This window comes from Cornus florida, unplaced genomic scaffold (genome assembly GCF_030987335.1).
Source record: "Cornus florida cultivar Cherokee Brave unplaced genomic scaffold, ASM3098733v1 CherokeeBrave_3.0.0_Hap2_Chr01, whole genome shotgun sequence".
Taxonomy (NCBI): domain Eukaryota; kingdom Viridiplantae; phylum Streptophyta; class Magnoliopsida; order Cornales; family Cornaceae; genus Cornus; species Cornus florida.
This window is the reverse complement of record NW_026775571.1, coordinates 68,716,206-68,735,833: the sequence shown is the minus strand read 5'-3', so window position 1 is coordinate 68,735,833 and position 19,628 is coordinate 68,716,206. Positions and strand designations below refer to the sequence as shown.

The 19,628-nt window shown below is 37.7% G+C and overlaps 1 protein-coding gene across 1 annotated transcript; it reads left to right on the top strand.

Moving 5' to 3' along the window:
- The first annotated feature begins 537 nt into the window (after positions 1 to 537).
- Positions 538 to 14,605, top strand: LOC132274038 (subtilisin-like protease SBT5.4). Its single transcript, XM_059775188.1, has 14 exons — positions 538 to 700; positions 743 to 936; positions 1,175 to 1,448; positions 2,143 to 2,240; positions 2,440 to 2,549; positions 2,784 to 2,881; positions 2,994 to 3,161; positions 3,272 to 3,380; positions 12,192 to 12,726; positions 12,824 to 12,921; positions 12,996 to 13,247; positions 13,332 to 13,443; positions 13,543 to 13,756; positions 13,848 to 14,605. Exons 1-14 carry the CDS (start codon positions 538 to 540, stop codon positions 14,507 to 14,509), a joined length of 3,087 nt encoding a protein of 1,028 aa, XP_059631171.1. The 3' UTR covers positions 14,510 to 14,605.
- The last annotated feature ends 5,023 nt before the right edge of the window (positions 14,606 to 19,628 follow it).

Below are 19,628 nucleotides of genomic sequence, written 5' to 3'. Positions count from 1 at the left end.
CCTTGGGCCACTTGTCAACACATGAATGGATACTAACATGCGGTCAAGTTATCATCTTGCCCTTGCTCTTCCTTTACAATACCAAACCTATCCCTAATATATCTCCCAATGTATACGTACATATATATATATATGTGTGTGTGTGTGTGTGTGTGTGTGTGTGTGTGTGAAAAGACCACAATGCCCCTCAATGCAAATCGGGAGAAGTTCCCCGAGCCCGAAAATCGTCCCGACTTTCAAAAGATTGTAAAATCAATCCCTTTACCTCTAATTAACTTAAAATAATTAAAATGAACTTATAAAATCCTCGGCTCAAGAAAATGACCAAAACGGGCCCCAGGGCCCACGTGATACGCAAAACAAGGCACATAAACGAGGCACACGCAAAACGTACATTAGGATTAGATGTTAGTTAGTTGGATAGGCCATTTTGTGTCAATATGCCAGGAGGTTCGGTTGTCCTTGATAGAGTTTGTCGTAGTTGCACCATTGCGATTGCGAGATGGACATTTAATTTGATCTCATTCTTCTCGAGAGATGGGTTTTGATGTCATTCTTGGGATGGATTGGTTGTCATCCTTTTGGGCGGTTATAGATTGTTTCAAGGGCAGGGTATTTGTTTGTACTTCGGAAGAAGATTGCTTTTGCTTTGTGGGAGATTGGAGCGATTCCCTCATTTCTTCATTCTACGGCATTAGAGGTTGTGATTAGCATGATTTCTTTTTGGTAAGTCTTTTAGCAGATGATGACGAGTTTTGCGGGGATTTTTATCCAGCAGTTGCGTGCGACTTTCTGGATGTGTTTCCTGAAGACTCGACAGAGTTACCGCCACATAGAGAAGTGGAGTTTGCTATTGATCTCATGCCTGGTACATCACCCATTTCTATGGTGTCGTATCGTATTGCATCGACGAAATTGGAGGAGTTGAAGAAGCAGGTGGATGACTTGAAGGCAAAGGGTTTCATTCGACCTAGCGCTTCCCCGTGTGGAGCACCAATTTTTTTTGCAAAGAAGAAGGATGGTACTTTGAGGTTGTGCATAGATTATCGGAAGTTGAATCATGCCACCATCAAGAACAAGTATCGATCTATTGCCTAGGATTGATGACTTGCTCGATCAATTAAAAGGCGTTTGTTGTTTTTTGAAGATCGACTTGAGATATGGTTATTACCAGTTGAGGGTAAAGGAAGGAGACATTTTGAAGACCGCTTTTTGTACACGGTACGGTCATTATGAGTTCCTAGTCATGCCATTTGGTTTGACAAACGCACCGGCGATGTTTATGGACTTAATGAATAATGTCTTCCACGCTTATGTTGATAGGTTTGTTGTTGTGTTCGTGGATGACATATTAGTGTACTCACCGTCTAAGGAGAAGCATGAGATGCATTTAAGAATAGTGTTGCAAATTCTGAAAGAGCATCGGTTGTATGCGAAGAATGAGAAATGTGAGTTTTGGTTGTCAGAAGTGAAGTTTTTGGGGCATGTTGTTTCCGGAGGAGTTTCAGTTGATCATTCCAAGATTGAAGCCATTTTGAATTGGGGGAGTCCATGGAATGTGCTTGAGATCTGGAGCTTTCTAGGTTTGGCGGGATATTACGGAATACGGAGGCGTGTGCAGAATTTTTCTTGCCTAGCGGCTCCAATGATGAGACTTACCCGAAAGGGTACTATTTTTGGTAGATCAAAATTCTCTGTTTGCAAAGGATTACATATCCTTGATTATGTTGTGTGGTATAGTAGACATTCATTTCGGTAACATTCCTGTTTGACTGATGACTAAGAAGTCTCTTTGAAGCTCAAATATCTGAGCATTCCTCTTAAATATTGGCCAATATCCACATGTCTATATATATACATTTTTATCCATCCTAATTCCCAGTGGATTCTTTTTAATTTAAAATAGTAAATGAACACTTTTAGTCAATTCATTTTTAGAATTACTATATTAGAGAAAAAATTTTGAGATTTAATTCTCTTGTATAAATAAACTCATCCTCCTCTTTACCTCCTCCTCCGGACAAAAGAGGAGGGAAAAGAGCTGCCCTCCTTCTCTTCTGGTTCTCTATGCAAATAGTTGATATATAATTTTTAAGCACAATCCTTACGAAAATATATATCATTGTCGATTACAGCATTTAGCCACGATGAAAAGCAAACTGTTGTTTTCGAGACTTCCAAATTTTCTTGCACTCATTCTTTTCTATCTGTCCCCAACACCTTCTTTCGCGGCCAAAAAGGTACAACATTTTTCTCTACATATATGGCGGAAATTTCCATCCCACAAAGTGATTATTTAATCCTACAGATATGTCCTTCAAGTCATAGCACAATCTGTAGTTTAAATTATTTCCTTTTTCTTCCCCTCTAAATGGACTAGCTTTTATTATTCTCAATTATTTATTTATTTATTTTTGCTTCTGTGGTGTTCTTTAATAGTCATACATTGTGTACATGGGAGGTCATTCACATGGCAGAAAAATGACAGAGGCAGCTCTCGGCAAGGTCTCAGATTCTCATTACGAGTTCCTTGGATCATTCTTGGGAAGGTATAAGATTTGGCACCTATTATGATTAATAATTTTTCCACTTTTCCATTATTATCATCATTCTCTTAAACCTATTTAAATATATGGATCGAGTCAACAAGATAAAAAATCTTTCTATATAAAAATAATAAAAAAGAGAATTCGTGTAGCCAATTCATGAATTCTCTTTTTGCAAAATAATTCGTGTAGCACATTGTTCAAGTCTTCTTTTGCTCATGGTATGGTTTCATGCAGTAAAAAAGAGGCCAAAGATGCCATATTTTACTCGTACAAGGCTGACATCAACGGCTTTGCTGCAGTGCTTGATGAGGAGCAGGCAGCTAATATTTCGAGTACCAAATCTTCTGTAGATAAATACTTTTCCTTAATCCTTTGTCTCCTTTATGTTTGATCAGTAATATTTGGTGTACTAAAATGAACATTTCATAATATATATCTATGCAGGGGATCCAAATGTTGTGTCTGTTTTCTTAAATAAAAGGATAAAATTGCACACAACCCATTCGTGGAATTTTCTTTCCCTAGAAAATAATAACGGTGTTGTTGACTCGAATTCCTTGTGGAAGAAAGCCAATTATGGAGAAGATATCATCATAGGAAATATTGATAATGGTAAGCGACCTCTATATATTCTTTGCTTACAAATTAGTTATGTTTTATCCTTGTAATTTCAGATATTTAAAGTTGAAATTCATAATTTCTTGTGATTTCACTTTTGCTAGGCGTCTGGCCTGAATCAGAGAGCTTTAATGATGAAGGATATGGACCGGTTCCATCAAGGTGGAATGGAATATGTCAGAATAACACCAAACGTGGATTCTCTTGCAATAAGTATGTTCCATTTTCATTTAACTCACTATCCCGTCATATTGATAAATATCAAATTAAATCAACATAAATGCAGAATCATATATAAAACTCCTCGGAATGAATATATCTATATCTTTGGTAGTAAGGGAAAACACAAAAACAACTTAGAGCACACAGTCATTATGTACAAAACACTACTTGAACACTCAACTTTGGTCCAAAATTGATCAATTGGCATTCAATGAAATTTTTGTTCGGTTTCAAAAAATTTAAGTTTGTGAATAAATAGTTGATTTTCTCTTTTAATTTTCCATGAAGAATGAGACCAAGAGATGTTAGGGTCAGGGGGTAGAAGAGCATGGTACGTCTGTTTATGGCCCAGGGACAAGACGAGTGTTTCTCCTACTTATTCTTCAACTACTACTTATCTCTAATTTGGCTGCACTTCCAACAAAAATGTGGAATCTATAGTGGTGAGTATAACCTGCATGGTTTCGCCTATTGGATTGGCTTCATTTGTGTCCTAATTCAAAATCTATCAAGACCTCTATGATTACACCATAAATACTTTTCAGTTGGAAAGGTTGTCATAGCCAATTCCAATTGGAATGGTGGTATGCAAAAGTGTAATTATGAAGTAACACGTGGCTTCATCAAATGAAGCCAATTGGTACAAGATATGCAGTTGGAAAGACGTAGACTTTCCAAGTGGACACGTGACAAACATATAGAAAGCCATGTATACCTTTGACCTAGTCATCAAGAATGACAACTTCCCCACTCCTATAATATCTCTTAGTTTGTAGGAGTCACTCCAAGAATAAGGCAACCATTTGCCTTATTTAAGTGAGGAGGTTGCTAAAAATTAGCAAAGTGGGCTGAAAATATAATGCATTTGCCAGAGAAAAATGAGGAAAATGTGGGACACGTGTCAGCCAAAGAGGTAAGCAATTACATGCAATTGGAAAGACATGAATTTCCAAGTGGACATGTGGCAGGCAGAGAAGGAGGCAGTTACATGTAGTTGGAAAGACATGACTTTCCAAGTGGACACGTGGCAGGTTTACCTACAAATTAGGGGCAGTTAGGAGATCGTGGCCCATTCCATTTGGCAGTTCCAGAACGTGGCTAGAAGATTTTAATTGGAACTGAACCACCAAAACCACTCCTTCAAAACTGAAATTCATGGGACATCATGTTCTTACATGTGGCAACATTATGAGAAGAATAAGGAAGACATGGGACATGTGGCAAGATCCGGACCTTCCAGGTGGAAGTTCTCAACTGCTGCTACAACTGCTGCTGGAACTATCGACTTTCCATCTGGGCAGTTCCAGAATGTGGGAGAAGGTTTGCAATCATGCATTTAATCGCCAAAGACCACTATATAGCAGTTGTAGATCATGGGAGAACATGGGTTTACACTTGGCAACATTTAGAGAAGGCTGAAAGATCATGGGACACGTGGCAGTCCGAAGTCAATCCACGTGGAAGCTGCTGAAGCTGCCATACCTAGTTAATGCATGCATGGAAAGCTCTATAAATAGAACAATTAGGGTTCACTTGCAAACCCTGTTCAAATCACACAGCAAAACAGCACTTTCAATATCTTTACATTCATGTAATGCAATTTTATTATGTTTAATTCAAGTCCTGCACTTATCTTTCTTACTTTCCAATCCTGCACTTCAATTCCTTTACTTTGAAGTCTTGCACTTTCAATATCGCTTTCTTTTCCACTAGCCATAGTTCAGTCCGAAAGTCATTTTTCAAGGCAAAAAGAACCCTTGAAGGTGGTAATTCCAGTCCTTAATTCAATCGTCTGATCCCTGTAATTTCCTACTGGATAGTTGTTCGGATATCCACTTTGGAACAATAGCAGTTCCTGACACGCCCGACATCCACTCTTACTTTCCACTCACCTGGAAAGCGGAACTAGCGATTCTCCGCGAGCCGAACACTCTACATTCAGACTATGCATTATTGAATGCATTTATCACATTTGGAAGGAAAGGAACAATCTTAGCTTCTCTTGGAAAATTGCCCCTTCTGATCAAGTAAAGATATTTGTCGAGGATAGCATTCACAATCGCCTTCTATCCATTACATTCATTGACAACAAGAACTCTCGAGTTATCGCCTCTACCTCGAACCTCTATAGCTTTATGTTGATGGTTGTTCATCATCATCCTTAGCCTTCCCTCTATGCTTTGGTGTACATTGTTGAGAGTTGCACTGTGCGGAATCGCCTCTACCTCGAACCTCTATAGCTTTATGTTGATGGATGTTCATCGTCATCCTTAGCCTCCCCTTTATGTTTTGGTGTACATTGTTGAGAATTGCACTTTGCTAAATGATCGTGGAATATAATATGGATAGTCAATCTATAAGAGTGGGGGTGGGGGAATAGGTTCAATTTGCTCTTTTATCTAATTTTTTTTATTAATTTAAATTTACCAAAATAAAAGCAATTAAACACCCACAAATCGAAAATAAATTGAAAGTAAAAAGTGATTTTAGAGCGACGCCATATTTTTAGCTAGGAAACCTGATTGGTGGAGGAGACCAATCGTTGTAGGAAAACCTTGAGGACTTGCGCCGTCTTTGAGCATAAAGATCCACTATGTTTGAAGCAAAGTAGAGTTGACCTTGACTCAGGCTTACACCTTATCGTTCTATCAAAAATTAATTGCTGACAATCCCGGGCTTTGGAACTCTCCCATCCAACCGCTCTCGACCTCATGCTTACTCTTGATTTCTATAAAAGGATCACATGTAGATCAACCAACACTCCACGACCGTCTTGATACCTCGAAGTGTGATCTTCTCCTCATTTTCTTCAAAAACTGAATTTCTAAAGTTGAAACAAAATTTTTCTTAACGACCGGTAGATATGGAATCTTTAATCACGCTAATCCCGATCGAATAGTAAACAAGCAACCTTCAATACTTAAACTAGAAAAATAGGTGTGCGCTCTCAAAAATAGAAAAATAATAATTAAACTCTCAAAAACTCACATAAAAAGGCTTTCTAGGGTTTTGAAATCTTCAATACACAAGTCGTGATTAATTGTTTGTGACTATGAGTTTATATAGAGAATTAGAGAGTCCTAATTGGGTTAGAAAACACTTCAGAGTTCTAATACATCCCTCTAATTCTGATTAAAGAGGTGACAAAAGTTGGTTTAAAAAACACACTTTCCTTTTTGGTTCAGGAAAATGCAACCGGTTAAAAGATGAAATAACTTTAACTTTTAAACCTATTCTAAGTGATCGTCACACACTTACCTTGACAATATGTTGTTCATTATCGAACTGAGAATGTTATGAGTAGCTTCACTTGAAACTTGCACTTTCGAAACCGAGACTCTATAATAAATAAAAAAATTACTACTCAATTCGGACTTGTTTTGATCACCGAAATATGCCAATTTCAATTTTACATCTCACCATTTTCCCCTTTGGCAATTTCGTGACAAAACACCTAGACAAATTATAATCTACCAAATCAAGAAAGATAAATTATAATGTTGTCCAAAAATAAAAAAACGGATCCAAAAATCTTTTGAAGTAGCTTCACAAGTAGTTTTAGTCACTTCAAGAAATAAACCTGTAATATGCGTAAGACTCAAATAACGCCACCTATGAAAGCTCAGTAAATATATTCAAAAGCAATATAAATTATTCCACTTCCCCCTTAATGAATACATATCCCCCTGAATTATGCATATTTTTTCTGCCCCTTTTTGTATGAAATTGACAAAGTAATTGTCTAACATTGAGAGAGGGAGAAAATATGGAGATTATTTTCAAATAGAGAAGCAAATAAGCACATAGATAGCAAAAAAATGACAATGTAGAGATCATGAATAAAGCATGTCATAGTCAAAGCAAAAACGCACAGCTATCTAAGTATGCATAGAAAGTAGTAAAATTATCCAAAATATAAGCAGTACAGACCCAAAAAGAATGTACATTAATGTCTCTATAACTCTCTCTCATCTCTCCATCTCATAATCTGTCTCTTCACTCTCTTCTTCCTCCTCTTCTTTTCCACTTCTGTCAGCATCCTCAGATCTAGAATCACCAACGTCATCTTAAGCATTATGCTTTGCATCATCATCCTCATCCTCAGCATGCACATCCTCTGCAGGAACACAGTGAGAACTCTGTCCAGGAATCCTAGCTAAAGCATCATCAATACTTTTGGTTATCCTCTTCTCAAAGTTCATCTGCCTTCACATTGCTTTCTGGTTCATGTAAGTCAAAGCCTAAGTCACAATCTGGTTAAACTGAGCAACTGTCAATGGCTAGGAAGAATCAGGCACTGAACTAACAAATGAAGGAATAGGCAGTGAAGAAGATGATGAAGCACTGGCTTCTGAACTCTGAGCTCTCCCAGCTGAAATAATTGAGTTCTTCTTCATGGAAGGGACTTGTTTATGGCTCTCACATCAAAAAATCCTGGGCTATCTTCTGTTTGTAAATTTGCCAGAAAAGGCACATTGAAGTGCTTCATGATCCTTATGGCAATCTGAGGGAAAGGCAAGGTAGAGGTGGATCGGTTATGACGAACCTCCAATATCATCATACGAATGATAGTACTCGGAAAGTCAATAGGAGAATTCTTCACAATTCGATACAAAATTGTACACCGCTCTCTCTTCAACTTGCCCTTATAACCATGGGGATGCAAGTTTGCCCGACAAATAAGTTCAATAGATTCACATCATCCGTGAAATCCTGGGAAGGAATGGAAGTGCCATGTAACTCTGATCCCGATATACAAAGCAATATAAGAACTACCTCCATCTTCGGTCTCAAAATATGAGATGAGTAAAGTAGAATGGCCCCGCCTGCATATCTTGGAATCCCGAGAATAGATGCCAAAGTATTAGGATCGATGAAGATCTCAACATCGAAGACTTGAGTTTTGAAACTTAATTGTTCCAAGAAAAACTCAAAACATGTTCCCATAGAAATATCGAACCAATATCCGGGATAAACTCTCTCTCGAAGTTGCAAATGGGTTGACACCCATATTTTTCAATATACTTGATCAACGGGAAGTTTCCTTTTTCTTTTAATGCATTTATCTCCACTTTTCTTTCTCCACAAAACGGTCTTCGACACATCGTTTCATAAAAGCTTGGTAAAACTTCTCATCATGGAACATGGCTCGTGTGAAGGTAATTTGACCTTGGTTACTCACTGGTTCAGCCCTCGTTCTCTTCCTTTTTGGTGTTATGAAGCAATTTTGGCCAAAAATAGCTCAAACACAAAAATAACTCTTCGAGGCAATTTGTCGAGCACCTGTTATGCACAGTTTTTGGGCCTCTTGAATATATATTGTTCTTGTAGATTCAATCCCCAAAAATCAAATGCCAAGGTTGACACACCAAGATAATGCAAAAAAAAAAAAAAAAAAAAATCCATAAATATCATCCACAAAATTCGAATACAACCCCAAACTCCATAATTTTTCAAAAACTTTTCAACCTTAGTTTCAATCTATGATTCAAAGATCAAAACTATGTTTAATAATGATTAAAGAAGTTTGAGATGGGTTTACCTCGAAAAATTTAGAAGAAATCGAACTTGGAGCAATGGAGGTTGAAGAGGGTTGTTTGGGTGCTCTTTCGTGCGACCAAGATGTGTTCAAATGGCCCTCATGCGCGCGCAAGTGACTACCTTACGTGCGTTGACACTTGGAGATAAATATGGAACCAGTTGCTTTTCTGCGTTCAAAAAGGCGCTCTGCACTTTTCCGAACCGGTTGGAACCAAGGTGAAACCTATTCCAATGAGTGAAATTTGCAGAATTACTAAACTACCCCTGAGACTCATAGAAAAGTTAGACATCATACCAAAATGACAAAACTAACCATGTAAAAACAAAAACACTCTAAAAATCCTAGAAAACAAAATCTTATAGGATTTCTATGATTTTTTATTTTTTCCATTTTTTTTTTCATTTTTGAGAAAAATATAAACATCTAAAAGTATGAAAAATAAATTAGCATGCATTCAAGGCACATATGGAGTTCAAAATTTCTCAAAGATTTAAAACGCATTCAGAATGCAAAATCATATGACACCATACATCTCATAATGAAATCCATTCTAATTCATGTAATCAAAACATGAAATTAAATTTGTAATTTTTATGAAAATTTAGAAAATTATCTAGCAAATTCATGTGTGTGTAAGTAATCGAACTTCTTCAAAATATAATCAAATCCCATTGATTCATTGCCTAAAATATACTGGGTAAAAAAAAAAAAAGATAAAATCGCTTGTGCAAATTTTTCTAAGTAAGACGACTTTCACTCGAAAGAGTTGACAATATCTTTTTTTTACTCAATTAACTCCACTTCAAAGTCATAGGAGATTTCGATCTAATCTCAATAAGTAGCATTTTCCATAGCAAAGATTTTCAGCAATTATTTTTTTAAAAGATAAAAATTTAACCTTTTTATTTTTTTAAAGTTCTTTTGTTTTAAGCGATAATCTTTATAGCTTTTTCAAGCAATATGAACTAGTCAAAATTTCAATAATTTTGAAAAAAATTTCTTAGAGTCGGACTAATGCACTTAAAAATATGAACTTAAAAGACTCATTTCTAAAAATAAATAACCAAAGCAAATTGTCTTTCAAAATATAAATTATACATCTAGAATATTAACCATCAATCAATCATGTGTCTAAATTTGCATTTAGAAACATAGAATAAATATAGGAGAAATGAAATTCATCCATGTGCAATCAATGAATGACATGATTATTGTATTCTCATAAATATCCTAAAGACAGAAAGACAAAGTCTAAACCTAAATTACAAGATGCGATCCAATGGAATAAGATAGTCATCAAGGCACATCCATGACCATAAAACTTCTTAGGACTTAGGTTAGGGAGTTTGCACCGATAGACCTAATAAGAACAAGTCCCATAGTATTAACAAGCATATACAATGCTAAATCCTCTTACTTCATCCAAATTATTCTCACATGCAAATTTTAAAAATATTTTTCAATCACATTCATTTTTCTAATATTCTTAGCTTTGGATATTTTTGTGTAACGACCTGAATTCAGAGGATTCGAATCATTAATGGGCAATGAAAATGAATTTGGGTCTTTGTTCGGACCCGAGGCTATACTAGGGGTAAAACGGTTATTTCATGCAAGGGAGATGGATGACTTGACTTTGAATAAGTCCAATGAGCTAGATTCAGTTAATTATAATCATTAAATAACATTCCAGGAGGTTCTAAGGGCTATAGACTCCGTTTCCCACAAATACGAACTCCCGGTTTAAATGATTTTCTGACACAGTCTCACTAAAATACGAATATCTCTTAGAAGGATTGGAATATGAGAAGTAAGAGGTACCATTGGAAAGCTGACGGAATATGCATCAATTTGGGCTAAAAAATGACCCCATTTGGATTTAAATTGAGTAAGTTATGACTGTTACAAAATCGGGTTCCAAAACAGACCAGCAAGCAAAACAGAGGTGCGAGTGCTCGCATTATAGTTGCGAGATAGTAAAATATGCGTCCTAAATTCAATTCCCATGGTTAGGGAGGTTGTGGGGTGCCCAAATGCACTCAAATGAACCCAAAATGCCTAGAAATGGTTGGTTTGGTCACAAGAAGCTCCGGATGAATATGAGTTTATATAGAGAATTAAAGATTTCTCGTAGGGTTAGAAAAAACCTCAAATTTCATGCTAAAATATCCCACTAGTTCAGATTTAAAAGGTAACAAAAGTTCGTTTAAAACAAAAACTTTCCTTTTTGGTTTACGACAATGCAACCGGTTGGAGTTTTCCTGATTTTTGCTCAAGAAGTGCAATCGGTTCAAAGGTGAAGTGCAACTGGTTGAATTGTTTGGAAAACTTAAATAAATTAATCCAAGTTTTAAACCTATTCTAAGTGATCCTCAACACTTACCTTAACTATTTGTTGTTCATTATCGAACTGAGAATGCGTGAGTAGCTTCACTTGAAATTTCTGCATCTGAAACCAAGATTCGATAATAAATTAAAAATTACAATTCGATCTGGACTTGTTTTGATCACCGAAATGTACCAATTACAATTTTACATCTCATACTTGCCCCTTCCTCCATTGTTTCAAATAGTAGGTGATGGTCTTATTTTGACAGTGGGAGAGGGTCATGGTTGTTGCCTTCGGGCTTGTTCGAGGTTTTCCTCCCCCACTTTTGTACAATCCTCTCTCTCTTTCCTTTGATTTACTGAAAAAAATGACAGAAGTCTCCAAAAATGGTCTTGGCCCTAATGGAGTTCGAGCTGCTATATAAGCCACAAAAGTCCGTAATGGACGAGAGCTAGCCAAATTTCTGGCCGACCAACGGACGAGATTACTGCCTTTGCCGACCAACGGACGAGATTACTGCCTTTGCCAAATTTCTGGCCGACCAACGGACGAGATCATCTGTATAATGGAGTTTGTCATTTATTGATGGATTTTTCGAAGTGGAAGTAGTTAGTTTGTTGAAAGTCCAATCTAGATATTGATTCTCCATAGTCCTAACTATATATCTCAAATTCTCACCAAGTCCAGACTTGATAAATATTAATGACTGAATTTTTCAACGATTGAGAAAGGACCTAAGATATAAATAAAGAGAGACTTCTTCTAGCAAGAACAATATATGACAGGACTTGTTTAATGCTCTTATTTAACTTAAATTCGCTTGATTTGTTCAGTTATTTATGTCCTGGTAGATTATTTATTTATTTATTTTTAGGAAAACAAAAAAATAACGGTAAACTTCTTACTAATATATAACAATTAAAATTTTCAGGAAACTAATCGGAGTTAGGTACTTCTACAAAGGATTTACTTCCACATGTAACATTAAAGACCATTCCAATTTCTCTGCGCGAGACTATAACGGCCACGGAACTCACACACTATCAACAGCAGGTGGGAACTTTGTCCCAAGAGCAAGTGTGTTTGGCATTGGCAATGGAACCGCAAAAGGTGGTGCACCTAGAGCTAGAGTGGCTGCTTATAAGGCGTGCTGGCCGCCAAGTAAGGGAGAATGCTTTGAGGCTGACATCCTCAAAGCCTTCGATCAAGCCATACATGATGGCGTCGATGTGCTTTCAGTTTCTCTTGGTTTCGATGTTCCCCATGACTATTTCAATGATGGTATTTCAATCGGGTCGTTCCATGCTGCTAAGCATGGCATTGTCGTGGTGGCCTCCGCTGGGAATGAAGGACCGGCGGCTGGTACTGTCAACAATGTTTCACCATGGATAATAACTGTTGGAGCGAGCACCATGGATCGTGAGCTTGGTGCTTACGTTGACCTTAATAATGGAATGCGCCTCAAGGTTCTATCCACAATCTGAATTCTATCATAATTTTTGCCTTCATTATATGTCATATATTTGTTTGAGATTCTAATAATTATCTAATATATGATTCTAGGGAAAAGATACTAGCTCCAAGCCATTTCCAGAAGATAGATTCTACCCACTTATTACCGGTGCACAAGCAAAAAATGCCAATGCGCTTACAACAGACGCGTAAGAGCAACCTTATTCAAATCTTCACTTTTTGATTTGTTACATGACGCGTCTAATTTGCTTGTTTTATGTAGTTTACTCTGTCAGGAAGGAACGCTCGACCCCCAGAAGGTAAAGGGTAAGATCTTGGTTTGTCTTGTTGGAGAGGATTCTGAAAAAATTGACCAAGGACAACGAGCTGCTTTGGCTGGTGCCGTGGGGATGATTCATTGTGAAAATAAGACGACTGGCATTGAAAATGGTTCTGACGACATTCATGTTTTGGCAGCATCACATATCAATTACACAGATTGTCTTGTTCTTCTTTCCTACATCAATTCTACCAAGTATCTTTCTCTCTGTCATCTTTCACATCGTGTATACATCTAATTTTATCAATTTTCTTATACTCATTACAAAAATTTCAACAGTAATCCACTCGCTATGATTAAGCCAATGGAAGAACTGCACACAAAGCCTGCTCCACTCATGCCTGATTTCTCCTCTAGGGGTCCAAACATACTAACACCAGGAATCCTCAAGGTTTGGCCAAGGAACTCATTAACGTTTTATTACTATTTTTTTTCTATTTATATTTTTAATGAAGTATAATACCCATTTTTATTGGATTGATGAACTCAGCCTGATATTACTGCACCCGGAGTACATGTCATAGCTGCCTACACTGGAGCTACCAGCCCTACTTATAAAGATTACGATCAACGCAGGACATCCTTTATCCATATGAGTGGAACATCCATGTCCTGTCCTCACGTAGCCGGAATTGTAGGTCTTCTCAAGGCAGTTCACCCAGATTGGAGTCCTGCATCCATTAGATCTGCAATCATGACAACTGGTAATACTTGTACTAGTAAAATTGTTCTATCAGTTAGTTGTTGGACCACATTTGTGTTAAACTTATTCTGTTTGTATAATTTTGTGTTCAGCAAGAACAAGAGATAACACCCGCCATCCAATGCTAAATCGATCAAACAATGGAACTTTTGCCAAGGCAACACCATTTGATTACGGTGCTGGGCATATACGGCCAAATCTTGCAGCAGATCCTGGATTGATCTATGACATAAAAGTTAAGGATTACAAAGACTTCCTCTGTGCAATAGGCTATAATAAAACTGTTGTCCGACTCTTTTCTAGGAGTCATGTATGTCCCAATTCGACCAATCCGCTAAGTATCTTGAACCTTAATTACCCTTCAATAACTGTCCCTAAACTCTCCCGCCCAACCACCGTGACTCGAACAGTGAAGAATGTTGGCTCAACCAGCACTTACACAGCTCGTGTTCGTTCACCACCGGGATTTTCAGTTACTGTTGAACCCAATATTTTGAAATTTAAGAGGCCAGGTGAAAAGAAAACCTTTTACGTGACTTTGAAAGCTAAAAGAATTGGTGTTTCAAAAGGGTATGCATTTGGAGAATTATTATGGTCAGATGGTGTACATAATGTCAGGAGTCCAATCACAGTTGCTATTGATCCCACACCTCCACCAAAGAGAGAGGAGAACAACGAGGACCAATGCCTAGCAACCACAGTTCCTGCAGTTGCACAAAATAAAAAACACAATAAATCGGATTTGAATGAATGATCAATTATACACTTATCGTGAGGTTCCAACTTAATTAAATGTCATGTTTTATATAGGGATTATATTTATTGGATGGGGACATTGGAAAGGAAGATATTTGTGGGTGGGTTTCTTTGTATTTGATCAAAGCTCTTATGACTTGAATATTTTACTTAATTAGAATTACTTCTTTTGTGTAACTTTCACATCAAGAGCTCTATTTAACTTAATTAGTAATTACCTACCAACATCATGATATAGTTGTGTTTCAATCTAAAGTAGCAGTAATTCATTTTCAAACGAGTTTGACATAAGACAAATTTGGAATACAAGAAGTAATTTGACACACAAAAATTTTAATGCGAATATATTTCAAAATAATACTCAAATATGAGTGTATCCTATAAATCACTTCTTCGTATAATATTCCATCATCAAGTCAACATGAAATTACATTGAGTTCTTACCACAAATCTTTCATAATTTAATTAAAAATAGATAACAATTCTGAGTTGCTCTAATCTACCACCATCTGCGAATATTAAAAATGGAGTGAGCTTGGCAAGATCACATGCTTAGTACGTAAGTAATAACCTTATCTCACCTCAGTAAATAAAGATAAAGATATAATAATAATAATAAACATTAGCTATAAAAATGATTCAATAAATTCAGTATATGTAATTTTCGCTTTAACTTTAACCACTCATTTAAGGGATCGATAAAGAAAGAACAGTTCAAACCACTCCCTCTTTATAAAGATTCGAGATTCCGAAATTCAAGTTTGTTCGTTCCATGTTATGACAGAGATGGATTGAAGGCATTCTGGCACTGTAAGAAGTACTGGAGTAGGAAAATTTTCCTTTAGCCATCAAAAGATCCATCAAAATAGAGCCATAGCAATCTGAATTTTATTTGTTTAAACATAACAGCACACGGAATTCTACCAATGAAGAAGAAGAAGAATACTCTCCAACCCCCTCCACACTTCCAACTGTCTACCAACTACCAGAAGCCTCCTTCTGTGTCTAATCCCATATAGAACCATCTCAAACCACCATTCACAACGACACATCCCAGCTCCAATGTACCTCAATCAGTCAAGTTTTCAAAATTTTTCTGTGCTTCTCCCATCGCAGTTAAAACACCTCACCTAAAACCCACTGCCGACCACCTTAAATCTCCATCTCTCCATGTAATTCAACAAACATCTCCAAACCACTTACAAACACCAGTAACCAAACAAATCCCTTACCCAAAACCAGTTAACATTAAACAACAAAAAACTATCCCCAAGCAAAAAACTCCAGCACCAAAATATACCTTAAAGAAGCCACAAAACACAGCACTACTCACACATATCTACCATCCCCCAATCCCTTCCTCACTCTCTGGCCAACCCCATGTCCACTTCCCTCCTTCCACAGTCAACCCCATAAGGATACTTAAACAGGACTCACCCAACAACAAAACCCCACAACCATCTGCCATACCTCCTAAGCAAACCATCCCACAACCATATGTTATTCCACAAAAACAAGCCACTCCTACTTCTACAGCTAAGTCTCACCTACCAAGGAACTCTAATCCCCTTTTATACAGCTCTCCAGCCCATAAAATTGATAGACTTCAGGAACAACTTGAATGGAAGGATGAAAACCTTGGGAGGGCGTTGGAAATGCACAACAAGCTCAAAAAAATCATTTCTGAGCTAAGAGCTGAGCTTGCTGAGTGCAAATTGCAGATCCAACAACATCAACAAGCTCCACCAGCAACCACCATGTTCACCACCTCCTCCTCCTCCTCCGGCTGAGAAAACCAAACCACCACAAGAGGACCAGGTCAAAATTCAAATTCAAATTTTACATCAACTGCTATTGTGACATCACATCTGCATACTTCACAACCAACCAACTTACACAGTGCCAGAATAGGAAAGAACTTAAATCACTTTCAACCTAACCTAACCCCACATATAGACCTACAACCCAATTCAGGCTTCCAACCAAATTCACCCAATACGCCACCTACCAACCCACTACCTTTGTCAGCTTTAGCCCAGCACATCGATGACCTTCCAGCTGTTACCATTGGTCTATTATCACCACCACCAGTTGACCTACCTAGGATTAACATAAAACCCACTAGACAACAACCACTTCCACCACCTTTATACCAAACAAGTGACAATCCAACTGCTGCTAGAAAATGGACTGATGTCGTCTCCAATAGCCCTTGCAAGATGAATTTTGAATACTTTCAGCCATCCTTTAACCACAGCAAACCCATCATTAAACCTCCAAAGGAAGTTGCCCTCGAGGGTAGGAAGTTTTGGGAAGCAAATCACCTCATTGGTGTATCAACTCACAAAAGGCTTCCTTTTAAAGTAGTCCAATCCTCAGCAGCCAAAATTTAGAACTCTTATGGTCTCACTGATACGATCATTGGTGAAAATGGTTCATATATTTTCAGATTTCATACCACACATGAGGCTGAAAATGTCTTATCAAATGGCTTATGGTCCATTGCTGGCCATCCCTTCTCCCTGAAGAAATAGAACACACAATCCCCATCTTAACTAAGCAACAGCTCAATAATCCCAACATGGGTTAAATTCTTCAATATTCCTTTCAATTATTGGACTGCAACAGGCCTCAGCCATATTGCAAGCTCAGTAGGGGTTCCCCTATATGCAGACAAAGCCACTAAAAGGAGAACCAAACTAAAGTTTGCCAGAATCTGTGTTAAGATTGACCTCACAAAACCCCTCCTTAATGAGGTCCATTATGGTGCATGGAGAGAATCACCATTGAATACCAGTGGCTTCCCAAAATCCGTAGTAAATGCAATAAGCTTAACCACACTGAACTCTGTTGTCCCATGAATGTCACTGTTCACACCCCTTTGAAGGACAATAGTACAGCAGCAAACTGTCAGTCCAATGATTGGATCACCATTAGAAAGAAAAGAAGACAGATCACTAGAGGTGAAGCCTCTCCCAAGAAGACCACTTTTATAAAAACCACCAACCAATTCTCCCCTTTCTTAACTCCACCCATGAATCCACTTCACCATCTTCACATGTATCTCCATCATTTCTAGCTTTTCCACCACGCCACTCCACCTCCTTGAAAACTCTTGTTAGCAGGTCTTCTCCAAAGTTTCATATCCCATCAGGTTCTTACCTCCCACAAGACTGTGAGGAGGTCAACCCCTGCCCTCTATGTTGCAAGAGATTATGCTATTCAAACTATAACAGTCCTAATCCAAACCAACCCTCCTCATCGACAATCCAATCTATACAACCCTCCCCACCAGTTAATGATCCATTGCATATTAGCTCGGTCCCAAAAGAGTGTCCTGCTTATCTCCACTCTCCTTCCACCTCTCCTAGTAAGAAATATACAGTAAGAAGCATGAAGAAGTTAGCCAGAAGATGTCAAAGCTGCAGCCCAGGCATGATACCTCATGATCCTCCCAAGGATCTCAGGTATCCCAGAATTTCTTCCAAATTCCTTTATAAATGATTTCCATCCTAGCATGGAACATAAGAGGGCTAAATATGCCCTCTAAACAGTCTAAAATCAGGAAATTAATTTATGAGAAAAGATTGGATATTATCTCAATCATTGAGACTAAGATCTCCCCCACAAATACTGCTGTTGTCCATAGTAGAATTGCAGCTCACTGGCCTTTAATCCATAATTACTCCTTCTCCTAGCTTGGCAGAATCTGGATAATGTGGAACCCTAACACCATTGATCTCAATGTCATTAGCACTACTAGGCAGGCAATACATTGTTATATCACTATCATTGGGCAGAATATTACCTTTTATACCTCATTTGTCTATGCTTCTAATTCTGCTGTGGAAAGACTCTCCCTTTGGAATGATATCATAAGCCACTCCAAACTTGTTTGCAATAACCCTTGGATTTTGATGGGAGATTTTAACATCATCTCCAAATCTGGTGAGAAAAATGGTGGTTCCACTAGAGGATGTCCAGCAATCAATGATTTCTGTGAACGTCTCTAACAAGCTGAGCTTAAGGATCTCAAATTCATTGGAATTCTCTTCACATGGAATAATAAGAGCTTGGGTAATGCTTGCATTGTAAAAAAACTTGATAGAGCCCTCATCAATTATCGCTGGTTTGCTACACTTCCTAGCTCTGAATGCACCTTCCTTCCCCTTGGAGTGTCTGACTGCAGCCCCATCTTGGTTACAATTAATACTAACTCTCCCAAAAAGTGTTTACCTTTTAAGTTCTTCAATGCATGGTGTACTCATCCCCAATTTCTTCCCCCCTATCCAATGTACCTGGAGCTATTACATTGCAGGTACTACTATGTTTCAGGCTGTTCAGAGGTTAAAAAAACTCAAGCACATCCTCAAGTCCAAATATAGAAATAATTTCTCTGAAGTGGTTTCAAAGATGCAAGCAGTGAAATGGGAACTTGACAAATGCCAACTTGACCTTGATCACAATCCCAGTGACATTCATCTTAGATTACTAGACCTTTGTCTCACAAAGGAGTACATGAGGCTTGCAGGAGTACAGGAAAACATGCTCGGCAGAAATCTAGAATGATTTGGCTCAAACTTGGTGACAATAACTCATCCTACTTCCATAAGTCTATTATCTCTAGAGCCAATAGGAAAAAGATTCTTAGCCTGTCCAATGCTGATGGAGTTCAAATAAATGATGCAGAGGCTATTAAAGAGGAGATTTTTATCACATTTTCAGTCTTTATTTGGCACAGCTCCACCTATCACCCATTCCTAGGCTGAACTCTTAATATTTATCACCAAGGCTGTCCCTATCCACTTTCATAGCATCTTGGACTCAATACCATCATACCATGAAATTCAAAACTGCATGATGTCACTCAACAAGGATAAAACCCCTGAGCCAGATGGCTACAATGCTATATTTTTCCATAAAGCATGGCCCATTATAGGTAGATCAACAATCAAAGCTATTTCTGAATTTTTTAGAAATGGAAAACTCCTAAGTGAAGCAAACTGCACCTACATCTCCCTTGTCCCAAAATGCCAAAACCTTTCCTCCCTTAATGATTACAGACCCATTTCCTGTTGTAATACCATTTATAAGTGTATTGCAAAACTCCTTGCAAA